This window comes from Argopecten irradians, chromosome 15, assembly GCF_041381155.1.
Source record: "Argopecten irradians isolate NY chromosome 15, Ai_NY, whole genome shotgun sequence".
In the NCBI taxonomy this organism is placed as follows: domain Eukaryota; kingdom Metazoa; phylum Mollusca; class Bivalvia; order Pectinida; family Pectinidae; genus Argopecten; species Argopecten irradians.
In genome coordinates, this window is record NC_091148.1 from 7,163,579 (window position 1) to 7,177,403 (window position 13,825).

General features: G+C 33.5%; 2 protein-coding genes across 2 annotated transcripts; both read right to left on the reverse strand.

Moving 5' to 3' along the window:
• Positions 1 to 28: 28 nt before the first annotated feature.
• Positions 29 to 5,270, reverse strand: LOC138308986 (C-type lectin domain family 4 member M-like). The gene is made up of 4 exons (XM_069250072.1): positions 3,615 to 5,270; positions 2,453 to 2,583; positions 1,101 to 1,191; positions 29 to 435 (listed from the first exon to the last, which is right to left on the reverse strand). Exons 1-4 carry the CDS (start codon positions 3,973 to 3,975, stop codon positions 206 to 208), a joined length of 813 nt encoding a protein of 270 aa, XP_069106173.1. The 5' UTR covers positions 3,976 to 5,270; the 3' UTR covers positions 29 to 205.
• Positions 5,271 to 7,723: 2,453 nt separating this feature from the next.
• LOC138308987 (low affinity immunoglobulin epsilon Fc receptor-like) lies at positions 7,724 to 12,742 on the reverse strand. The gene is made up of 4 exons (XM_069250073.1): positions 12,117 to 12,742; positions 9,683 to 9,804; positions 8,705 to 8,795; positions 7,724 to 8,081 (listed from the first exon to the last, which is right to left on the reverse strand). The coding sequence occupies exons 1-4, from the start codon at positions 12,472 to 12,474 to the stop codon at positions 7,855 to 7,857; spliced, it is 798 nt and encodes a 265-aa protein (XP_069106174.1). The 5' UTR covers positions 12,475 to 12,742; the 3' UTR covers positions 7,724 to 7,854.
• Positions 12,743 to 13,825: the final 1,083 nt, after the last annotated feature.

Below are 13,825 nucleotides of genomic sequence, written 5' to 3' on the forward strand. Positions count from 1 at the left end.
TTATTGTTAACAACAAATCTTAAGCAAATAACATATTATACTGCAGTTCTTGCAAATATTCTTTAACTATGCATATTCCTCATTATATTGCGATGCGTAGCTATTTCAAGTCACATTTTTGTTGTACAGAAAAGCGGGATACGATACGAAGGTAAATGTCACAAGTACAAGGGACGCCTTACTCAAAGTTCACTTCAATAGTCACCTATCGCAAAATTTCGCAGATAAAATGCAGATCATATCCGTCGCATAAACAATCGTTCATCAGAAAGCCATCTGCCTTTTTTGCGCATCCACACGTTTCCAAGGAGCCTCCAGTAGGTTCAGTGCTCGCCCAGGATCTGAGCGACATATCAACAGGTTCGTCGTTACTTAAGAACACCCAGACACCTTCTTCATTCCTCCTCCGTCCAGTATATAGAAGGTCGTAATCACCTGGAAAATCAAACTTTTTAACTCGAACTCGTATAAGTTAAAGAAACGTTTGAACGAAGTTTCATTTTTCTTTTTGTATTTTATAACTAAATATTTTATTTAGATATCAAGGGTTATTTGAAAATATAGACTGGCGATATTCGATTGTATTTTTATTTATTTATGTTTTTGTATTCCTATTTATTTATTATTAGTATATTGTCATATGTGTTGTTGTTTACTAAAACGTAGTCAAACACCATATTTGCGAAATAAAGTAAATCTTGTTGTTGAATCATAACAGACCAGACATATATACTAAACATAAGTAATTGAATAAGTATGATATATAAATGGTAATTAAAAGACGTTTGACATTAATAAGAAGTGTGGCAAGAAAAGGGTTATTGAAAAGAAATATGATATTAATGGAATCTTTAATTCATTATGGTATCAATAGGGTCATCAAAAGGCAACGGGGTTATCACGAAGAATAATGACATTGATAAATCCATTTAAAAGAATAATGAAGCATAACACCAATGGATTCATAAAGAATGATATGAATAGGACAATCTAAAAAGACGTATGCTAATAAAATTAGGGTCATTAAAAAGGCGAATGCTAATAAAATTATCAAAAAAGGAGGATGAAATAAATAAAAATAAAATAAAAAATATACTCACGAATACCACTCCCAAAATTATCAACGAGGATTCGAGCTTCTTCGTCCGTTTTGACCTCAACTAAATTAGCTCCCTTCGATCTACACCGTTCCTGATGATGTAATACAAATCATAAGGAACGGTTTGACCAAAACATAAACTTTTTAAAACTAAAGTTATATGTGCCGTATTTTTCATAGTCACGAACCAAGATAAGCTTTCAATATGTTATTCATCATCAAAAGTTACCAATATTTTTAAAATTACAGAACTTTCATTGCATTGGTTTTAATTGTACAAATACAAATAAGAACAGAAAATGTTTTGACAGTACTGCCAAAAATCATTATTTTTTACATCTATAGTGAAGCGAAATGAGTACATACGGTCTTACCATGAAGCAAAATTGTGGTCTACAATTTTATTTCATATTTGTACAGTGTTTTTAGTAATTGTAAATTGATTTCTGCCGGAAAGTTTCCATCAAAACCTAAATAAAGCATAAAAACAACAATTGTACCGTACAGAATATCTGTGTTGTAAGTAAAGTTTATATGGCATCTGAAGCCATTTGAATAATTATCACGGCTTTAATTATCAAACCTTATGATTTTCAATAGATTAATGATGAAAAATTAACATGTCAAATGTTTCGCCCAGTTACGGCACATGTAACTTTAACACATTGTGGAGTAACTAAACAAGTTAAGATAAATGCTGTATCTTTCGACGAGAACGAACTTGATATCACTGACATGTTACATACACTATGTTATGAGATACTCAGTCATCATTTTCTAATACCTTTATTGAAGATCTGGTATTTCTTATATAGGTAAATATGTTACTGTACATATTTGGAGTATTCCATGCATGAACAGTTTTCCTAAAATCAAAATATTATTTGAATGGCAGCTAATTCAGCGAATTAAAAAGCACTTTTGGTGTTGTTAAAACAACATTAAGTAAAACGTTTTTTTCTTAAACATTATCTGAATGTACGATTTGTCACTGCCCTCACTCGAGACTAAAGAACGGTAAGTAAGATTTGGAAATTTTGTTAAACGCTTTTCAGAACATGATTTGACATAGATAGCTTTTATCTTTTTCAGAAAAAAAAGTTTTTGAGACTTTCTTAATTACAAAGTCAATATGGTCTTTCCGTGATTGACAAAGGTCAACGAAAACTACAAGGAGTTAAATACAATGTATATATTCGATTTATCTTTAAATCCAATACTACGCATTTTTCTAATTACAAAAAAATGCCTTATTCTTGAGAATCAACATATGTTAAGAAAAGCATATTCCTACTCATAATTTCATAAATATTTTCTGAAAACATAACATGCAACAATTTCCTTGTAGCATACCACAGCTTCGGCCCATTCAGATCTTTCCGAATCCCACGAGAAGTATAAACATTTCTCTGGTGTTGTGATCCAGAACGTTTCACAAGCTCGTGGCGCTGCTGTAGTGGACGTGACGGTCGTAGTTGTGGTTGCTAAATATAAACAAAGGTCGTTATTAATATCTGAGCGTGATTAAGTTTCGCGGTAAAGTAGAACTCTAGAATTCTAGACCACGAAATTAAGTCACCACGAATATAAGGTGGTGAACAGTATATCTTGTGGTACTATTGTCCACAGTATGTAATGTTGACATTCTACCTATAACGCGTCAATATCAGTTGATGAGTGGTCTCCCCTGTGGAGATCCTCTGTTTTGCATTATGTAATACCAAGGTATGATAATAAAATACGGCTGATGTTGGAACAACGTTATTGTTCCTTCCTATACTAAAAATGCAAAATATAGCCCTGGTTTCCCCAGAACGACATCTGACAAACATATGGTAATAGTTTATCCCCTCCATATCATGTTATCTTAATGTATTTATCATAAGATTTCGTGAGTTAGGAGAATGGGAGTAGATTTTAGTTTTAGACCACAATAGCTTACTAGAACTTTTTTAAATGTAGTCTTTAGCTATAGAACACAATTATAGATTGTACATATATTATTGTATATATATTGTGTATTATAGGTTAATACATTATACAATATTCGTCTGTTTTAATGTAGTCTGTAGTTAAAGAACATAATAGCTAACCAATATTCAGCTGTTTTAATGTAGTTTTTAGTAATAAAACAAAATAGCTAACTTATATCCAGCTGTTTTAATGTATTTTTTTAATAATAGTAATTAGTAATGTAGTTTTTAGTAATAAAACATAACAGCTTACTAAATTCAGCTATGTTATTGTAGTCTGTATTTATAGAGCACAATAGCTAACTAACATTCATTGTTTAATGTAGGCTTTAGTTATATAGGACAAATGCTAAATAATCTCCATGTTTGAATGTAGTCTTTACTTATAGAACACAATATGCAACACTAATATCCAGTTGCTTTATGTGTATGTGTATGCTAGGATAATTTTTAACATATGTATGTGCGTGAAATAAATATGTTTTATTGTGATTGCGTTAATAACAAACTCACACAATTTAAATAATATCTTAAGATCTTACCTGCTGTTATGAGATCTCGTAATTCTGCCTGCTCCTTTTGCACGAGTCTGATTTCATTTTCCAATCCAAATATTGGTTTTGAGAAGCCATTCAGCTCTATAATGATTTCTTCTTTAGCCGTGCTGAGTTCTGTATCGTTACATTTACATGTAGTCTGTTCCAGTAGATCTATGTCACCCTGAAGATGATGTATTTTGTGATCGATGTGAATGTATGTTACATTTAAAAGGTCGACGATGGTAAAACTATCCTTTTCCTCTGAACTACCATTGTTGTCTGCATTTATCCCTTTCTGGTGGAATATTAAAATCAACACCGCAAAAACTAAATACATCGTCATCATGAACAGCACTGTTGGCATACTTGATGACCATATGGCTTTGATTGTATTTCTTATCACGTGATGTTTTGAGATATCGTTTTATATTTATTACACACAACCTTGCCAGTCTAGAAACAAACTCGATGGGGATCGTTTTCTGCTATAAACCACCTTATTTTTGCGTAGATTTAGTTTGACGTAAATGACGCGATAAAACGCGAGCGCGAATTCAAATACTAGTACTTGTTTAAAATGTAATACAATAATGCGCGGATATCATGAAGAGATCCAAAATTAACAGTCTTTAGCATCCAAATGATCAAGTTGGAAATTCATTTGAAGTTATTACACGTGTTTAGCGTATTGATTTGTATTCAACCCATTCAATATTGTGACATAATGCGTTATTTTGATACAAAAATTTAGTTCGAAAATAACATATTGCTTTAACCCTTATGATATGGTAAAGATGCCTTACCTCCGAAAGAGCACAAAACGATACTCATCAGTTGAACAAATACTGAAGTTAAATCGTGTATATATCCATCTATGAACACAAAAAATATATATTCAATAATTCATTTTGCATTTGACGCAGTACTTCATTTCATACAGGGCATGTTGCCTTTTGTGTGCCGAAGAAAAATACTTATTCATCTAATCTTGTTTTTGGTAGAGAAAAAATACTATTCGTCAGCGATGCTGCATCTTAGTCGTACTTTTTTATATATATAATTGGGCTTTTAATATCAATTCAATGCAACATAGCGTATGATTTCATATAAATATCATCTCTGACTCTACCGAGAATCGAACTATGAATCTTTATATTTCGACTCGAACACTCAACCGATAGATGTAAAGAGAAGTTTTCTCTAGTCTAATTGTGTATTGCAACTGGTACCCATAGGGGTTACCGCAGTGATATATAACACCCATGTGACTTTTAAGGATCTTCTGGAAGTTTCATTTCAATCTTTGTTAAAATTAAAAAAAAATAGATCATATAATTAATTGTCTTTAGATCGTCATATTAGAAATTTGGACTACATTTGCAATGAACGAGATTTCCAGAATATCCTTATAGGTCACAAGGATGTCATATATCACAGTTATAACCCCAATGGGTACCAGCTGCAATACACCATCCGGCTACATGAACCCCTTTACACAACATTTATTTCTGAATATGAGTTTTTACTTCAAACACTAATGGGATTTATTTACCTAGGGTGTTTTCTTCTGCTGCATTAAAGCATGTACCACACTTATTCCCTACTGTTATAACAGATAACATATTGAAAACTGTAGGAATCCATCTTATCTCTAATACTTCTTCTTTCCTCCTCCTATCTTCACCATTCTCCTCCTCCTTCTCCTCCTTCTCCATCTTTTCGCACCTCCTCCTCCTCCTACCCCCCCTTCTCCACCCATCTCCCTCCTATTCCTATCCTCTCTATTCTTTTCCTCCTAACCCCTTCCTCCACCAGCTATCCGCACTTTCTCCTTCACCTATCCTCTCCTTTTTCCACATATCCCAACCTTCTCCTATCCTCTTCCTTCTTCTCCTCATACACTCCCCCTTCTCTTTCTATCCTCGTCCTTCTCTTCTTGCGCTCCTCCTTCTCCTCTTCCTTTTCTTCTCATTTCTCCTCCTCATATCCCCTCCTTCTCTTCCTCCTATTCTATCCATTTTTCTCCTTCTATCCTCTCCCTTCTTCTCCTATCTACTCTCTTATCCTCCTATATTCGCCCTTCTCATACTATCCTCTAACTGCTCTTCCTATCCCTCATTTATCCTCCTCCTATCCTCTCCCTCCTCCTTCTCATATCCCCTCTCTTCTCCTCCTCCTATCCTCTCCCTTCTCCTCCTTCTATCCTTTCCCTTCTACTTCTCATGCGCTCCTCCTTCTCCTCCTCCTCTCCTATCTCTTTTCCTCCTCCCATCTTCGCTCTTCTCCTCCTCCTATCCTCTCTCTTCTCCTCCTCATATCCTCTCTGTTCTCCTCCTCCCGCTCTCCCCTTCTCTTTCTCCTGCATTCTCCTCCTTCTATCTTACATTTCCCCTATCCTCCTTGCGTATCCTCCTTCAACCCCTCCTATCCTCTCTTTTCTACTCCTATTCTCACTGGTTTCAGCCTCCTCCTATCCTCACTCTTTTCCTGTTCCTGCCTATCCGCACCTTCTCCCTTCTCGTCGTTGTCCTACTCCTTCTACTCCTATACTCTCTCTTCTCCTACTCCTCGTTTGGGGTACTTCTGTTATAGTTGTTCAATATCATAATTGCTAGTTTTACTATAACTATAGTGTACATTTTAATTTACATATGCATTTGGTGAATTCTTCTAGCATAGGAGAATACATTTTCATGTTGTTTAAGGGGTCAGTATGCAAATGTATCTCTATTGTTAATTGGTATTATTACGCATTTTCAAAAGATTTTTTTCTTGTTTTATTATCGAAAACAACTTATTACTCAACGTTTTCTTCCGCGAAATGATACAAACTTATTCATTTTTCAAACTCATAATCAACGTTCCACACGGTTAGAAAAATAATATTACAAGTCATTGTATAAAAGTAACATCAACTTTTGCTGACTTAGACGTTTCAGGAGGTCATAACAAAGTCATAATTTTTAAAATTTAAAACGTGTTAGATATCAGCATTCAAAGGTACTTGCTTACAAAACATGAAAAAGACTGCATGGACTTAAGCATTAAGTTTTAGTAAAACATTCCTTACATGTGTTTTAATTTTTATGATATACAATATCACTGTCGGGATTCACGTGTTAATTAGGCCAGCACAAGCACACCAAAAATGTCTGCCAGTCAGGAAGTCGAGGGACATGACCAGAAACTAGAAGGTAAGCTTACAAACTCAATGAGCCTAGTGAGTCAAGAAATAGCCTACATACGTCAGATATTATTACCAAATATACGTATGATTACATTTCTGCTGAATTTTGTGTCATTGTTGCAAACATTCAAATATTCGGAGGGTGGGTGTAGAAAAAAAGTCGTTCACATTTCATCAACACGTCGCGTGGTGAAACCCACGGTTTCCTAACAGATATTATTATTGTGCTTGGACTCGACTAACTGGTCTCTAAAAGGGACAACAGGGATTGCCAAAATAAATAAAATCATATCAATCTTGGTATTTCGACCTTATCTAATCGATTGTTTTAGTAAAGGAACGATATTCTGCTAAAGGTGCTCCACCGCTGACAAATGGTATTTTTCTCTATCAAAATCAGTGGATGATTTAGTACTTTTCTTCTGTTACAAAAGTTGGCTACTTTACACCATTATAACTATTGAAAGTGTGAGCTTCCAATTTTACTTCAAGATAGAAATATGAAAAATAATTAATTGTATCACGAAACAATGCGTGTATTATGTCCTATATGGAATGAATTACTGATTTTCGCATGCACCAACATCAAATCAAATTATTTGAAATATATATTTTTTAAGTTAAATATTCATATATATACAGAATTAAACACCAATTATTATCCAAATGATGAGTAACGTTTATACTCCCTCGACGATTGAGCATCTTTAAGAATTCTTACCGTTTCACTTTACAGTTTCAACATATGACTTAGTATCATCTTACGTCAAATTAGCAAGTAACAAACAATATGTTCTCAAGAAAGCGAATAATGCATTTATTGCATGCAATATATTATTTGTGATTTAATGAAATACATTCTTCGAAAACAATGAATATAATTCCAGTACCAAAAGCACTGAAATACTGTTATACAAACATTGTAACTGTTTTTGCCTTACTTTGCGTTATCTTGCCTGCAAAAATCAAGAACATTTATATTATGCAAATGATTATTGTTTATTTCACGGATAACATTGATTGGAAACACTGGGCATGATTTTCAGTTGCAAATGGCTAACGCATGATTTCGCAGATGTAGAAAAGGTTAAACTCTGTGCAGAAGCAATCGTGCATATTGAAATCGTCTGCTTTCTGGGTACATCCACATCCCTGAGCGCCCCCGTCCGGCTCTCCGCTCTCCCATGTTCTCACAAACGTATCCACCACCTCATTATTACTGAGAAACACCCAGTCATTGTTGTCATTCCTCATCCGTCCAGTATAAAATAAGTCATTAGACCCTGAAAAATACATTAAAGGGGTTACATTTTAATTGATGATGTAAACGAATATGGATATAGCTAATATCAGGTGAGCAGGTAGCTCATTTGGGACCATTCGGTTAGTGCTCGAAGGGTCCTTGTATAGTAGTCATTTATCCCTTCATTGATAACTTCCATTGGGAAAGAATTGGCTAATTGATTTCATCCAGGGAAAAGAATAGACTAGCTGATTATTGCCTCTTGTTTTTTTTTCCTCGGGGAAAGATTTATCTTGCTGATTCTTTCCCCTCATGATTCTGTTAAAGGAAAGCTATTGGCTGGCTGATCCCCCTCTCGATTACATCTAGGGGGGATCTTTTACAATTCAGCTTTAGTCGACCATGTCCAAAGATCATATAGCAATCGCCCACCAAAGATACTTATTTGGTAAAATATACTTTTGGAATCGTATTAAAGCTGGCAATACAAGTTGAAAATATTTCGTTTTTCTTTTAGACGTTTTTTTCTGTGATTCGGTCAGCGTTCTCATGGGCGTTGAAGGTAATTCAGATGTTTCCCTTGGAAATATCAATGTCATAAAGAAAAAATGCGATGATTGTTAAACTGGTTTCGTTAAACAAGAGAATAAAAACAAACATTACCAACATAATCTGGGAGAGAGTTCATGATGAAGCTAGCTTCCTCATCCGTCTTGATTTCAGCAAGCCTTGCATTAATGGCGATGCATCGATCCTAATATTGTATAAAAGAAATTTTCAGAGAATAACCGAATGAAAAAAAATAATTCCTGAAAAATGTCCCTCCGAAATAGCCGATGTGAATGTGAATCTTAATCTAAGATGTAACAGTGTTCGCAAAACAGGTTTGCTGATTACTTTCTAAAATTCGAATAGGTAACGATTTAAATTAGGAATGTCACAGTGCAAATGTTCGAATATCAATTTAGATGATATGGTAAAAGATATAAGAGTTTCAGGATTGTCAGTGCAATATGGAACTTATTTCAAAATTTGCTACCCTGAAGAGAGTTCGAGATCAAGGTTTTTTTCCAACACGTTACATGAGAACTAAGATTTTGGATGTTAAAATAAAGTAGAAGAAAAGTTAGTTGAGGAGTTCGATAAAACGTTGTAACACTGTGGTATATTGTTTGGGACGAGTAAAAACATCTTGCTACACAATATCGCTTCTAAATCACCATTAACGGCAAGAACAGAAAGGTTAACATTATATACTGGTAAGTTGCTAAGCCTAACTATTTGAGTTTTGCGATATTAAAAGCTTTTATTATATGATGCTACTTTTGTGAATGGGTACATAACCTATTGCACATATATGACCAGGTTTAAGATCAATAGTTGTGAGATAGAGTCATTTCGGCTCAATACAATATTACATCATAGCATGGTATACTCAGCAGTGTCGACTTATACCTTTATCTTCGACTTTCTTTTCGAAGACAAGTCTTTTACACCTCTGTGTACTTCTACTGCCTGGTCATTTGTCTGAGAAAGTGTCATGATATCCATCGTACTAATCATAGAATCGTCACACATATACAACAATTACCAGATTACATAAATCATAACCTCCCACCTAAATGTTTAGACGATGCTAACCCTTGCTATAGCCCACTCTGTTTTCTCTGAGGATGACGAAACATAGTAACACTTCTCAGGAGAGGAAATCCAGCCGCTGTCACATTCCAGTGGCGCATTTGTCGGATCGGGTGTTGTATTGGCTAAAAATGAAAACAAAATTGATTGCATCAATAAACCAATGGAAATCGATGTGTTGTAAAAGGAAAATTTACCCTAATTGCAAATGCGTTAAAGTGAATATGTCTGTATCTTATTGCGTTCATACCACGTTTAGTGCAATAAAAACACCGTTCAATTCCTATATGAAGTTAGGAAAAAATATCTATATTATATACATATTTCATATTCGGTAATGTGGAAATGAAACAAAAACAATTACAATTAAGTAACTAAGTTGAAAATAAGAACTTACTAACATCTGAAATGATTATATTTGTTAAATTTGTAAAATCATGAAATATGAAACAAATAAACATTAAAATCATCAAATAATTAAAAATATAAGGATATAAGGTTTTAAATTGTATACAGTGGAACCTATCTACAAAAACAATCAAATGGTCAAAAACGTTGTTTCTATAGAATTTTATTTTCTCACACAAAACAGCGTACAAAAATAATATGAGTGTTTGAAATGTTCGTATGGCTTTTGAGAGTGTAAATTTCAACCAGGCAATGACTTCCATATGTGACCTTCTAATTCAACACAAAGTAGTTTCCTCGCGAAAACGAAAAATACATCAGCTGTCAGTTTCTAAATTACAAGTGATTTTTAGATATATAAGTTGTGAACTTAAAATACACACCTCGAAACTGGACATATGGACATCAGCTGTGAGATTTCTATATAAAAGAAAGGTTTCTATACCAAAGTGATTTCGATAAAAACATTTCACAGATTGTTAAGTATTCACATAACCTTGTCATCTCTTACAATAAACCACTTTCATTTTTTTGTCTAAAATGAACATATCAATAAATAATGGGGAAAAAACACATTTTAAGAGACATTCTTCTCGGTGAGATTTTCATAAGTGTGAAAGAAATCAGAAATCTTGCCCCACTAAATATTTTAATTAGAAATTTGTAATTTTTTAGTCTGCAACAAACGTTATTTACAAAGAGGTTTTTGATGCTCACTATCTTTCCTAACTAAACTTTTAAATGTCAATATCAAAAGAAAATCGATATTGCTTCTATAAATGATGCAACAACACCATATTAATGCAATATTTCCTTATAATCTATATCAACAGTGAAGATTTATTTGGCTTTTTTGGCTATCTTACGCAGTGATAGTTAGCTAATGTTTCGGCTATTCGAACAACAGCGGGAAACATACAAATAAATATTTATTTAAGCATTGATATCACTAGTTTTCAACTTCATCGGGGTATGAAAGAAATGGGTTTGTAAACTGTGAAAATCCGCGTGTTTTTGCGCCTTTCTCGGATACATTCTTCATAGTAGTATGGAGAAAAAGTATCTGCTAATCAAAAAGATGGATTCAGTACGGAAAGAAATAAAAATTAATTATTTTAATCTTATTGAAAAATTGCGGCTCTTCAAAATTCCCAATTCCTTTTCTGAATGCCCTTTAAAAAATGAAAGACCTTTTTCGAAAGATAGCGACTCTTTAAAGTTTTAAATTTTACAGCGACAAAGAAGAAGTCGAAATCGAAGTATGGCACTGTGCTTATCAACATTACATATAAACTGATAGTGTGTCAATTTTGTTCGTAGCAGCTAATCTGACTGATGCAACATTTAAAGGTCATGTGAAGGGGAAATTAGAATTCATACGGACATTGTAATCATATCCCATTTATCATGCGGTATGCTACAAGGCTTTTCCGGTACTTAATCTTGGGTTAGGGTTAAATCAAAAAGAGAAATGTATACACTTCAAACAAACAAGTCCATAGTAATGGTAAGATACATTTCGATGACATTAATTTTATTGTTTTGCTGTGTTTTCTTTTAGTGCCCAATGATTTTGAACACCCTTTCGTCATTCGAATTATGATTTTTGTATTAATCTGTATGAATATATTTCTATTCACATCAAAGTCTACTAAAACATTTTTTTCTTCGATAGAATCAACCGACGCCTCTTCTATAATGCCAAAAACAAAAACAAATCAATACACCCTTTTGCGGTTTGAACATTTTTTGACCAAGTTAATAAACGCCATATTGTCTTCAAATTATATACAGAGAATTTACAAACAAGTGGTTGTTAGGTATGGAATTTATTTCACACGAGTGAGTTATATTTTAAAAGTTACAAAAGACATAAGCTTTCAGCTCATTTAGAATCCCGACCAACCAACAAAGCGGTAAGTGTTATTCAACTAGTGGAATATCAATATATTTATCCAACAACCAGTACATTTATACCATGGCATGACAGTGGAATAACACAACGTATTGCGGTAGAAAGCCATCTTACCATCACTGCCATTTCTGTCGAAAAATTCATACAGCTCCGCTTGCCCTTTCTTCAAAATGCGAATATCGTTTTCAACTCCAGACAGGACTTTTGATAAATCGCGCACTTCGTTAGATATTAAACGCTTGAACTCCTGAATTTCCGTTGTATTACATCCACACTGGTTTCCACTACTCCCATTCATGGCGTCGACTCTTTTTTGTAACTCACATATCTTCTGGTCCAGGCTGTGGTAGGTTCCATTTAAAAGACCTACAATTTCACTTGTCAAGGAGGTTCCATCCCCATCCTCTGAGGAGGACGCACCATAAGACCTTAGGAGAAAGACAATAACTATCAACAGTATATATGGCTTCATCCTTTTAACGTTACTGTCGAGGTGTTGACTGGGAAAATGTCCGGCCGCAGTAAATAGCAAGTAAATTTCAGTCACGTGTTGTTGTTTTTTCTATATAATTGGTAACAGTGGTTGGTGTTTAAACAACCTAGGATTAAAATTGTTTCCGTTATGAATTATCATCGACTTGAAAATGTCATCACCACTTGATGGGAACAGTTTAAGCACGTAATTGTTCAAAGGTCTCATTAAAAATAGTAATGTGGAAAGTAACTAAGAATCGCATTGATATCAAATGTTGTAAATATGCTGCCATAAGTGACATTTCAGAGTTCAAAAACAAATATCGTTTATTCTTGTTAAGTATTCGTATTAAAATATTTATGTTTATCGTTTATAGATTTTGATATATTATTTATTCATAAACAATACAAAAAAGATCAACTAGTCCTTAATCTTTCTACGCAAGATACTAACTTGTACGCAAAAGATAAATATAATTATATAGTGGCCCTAATACGCCGACGTAAATCAGAGTCACTGAGCCATGTCAATATATCACTGAAACATATCATTATATCACTGAACTAGTATATATATGACTGAACTATATGAATAGATCATCGAACCATATAAATATATCACAGAACCATATCAATATATCACTGAACCATATCAATATATCACTGAACCATATCAATATATCACTGAACTATATCAATATATCGACGAACCATATCAATATATCACTGAACCATAAAAATATATCACTGAACTAGTAAATATATCACCGAACCATATCAATATATCACTGAACCATATCAATATATCACTGAACCATATCAATATATAACTGAACCATATCAATATACCACTGAACTAGTAGTAAATATATCACCGAACCATATCAATATATCACTGAACCATATCAATATATCACTGAACCATATCAATATATCACTGAACCATATCAATATATCACCGAACCATGTCAATATGTCTCTGAACCATATCAATATATCACTGAACTAGTAAATATATCATTGACAATATCCATATATCACTGAACCATATCAATATATATCACTAACTAGATTAAATATATGACTGACAATATCCATATATCACTGAACCATATCAATATATCACTGAACCATATCAATATATCACTAAACCATATCAATATATCACCGAACCATATCAATATATCACTGAACCATATCAATAATATCACTGAACCATATCAAATATATCACTGAACCATATCAATATATCACTGAACCATATCAATATATCACTGAACCATATCAATATATCACTGAACTAGTAAATATATCACTGAACTATAACAACCATATCAATATATCACTGA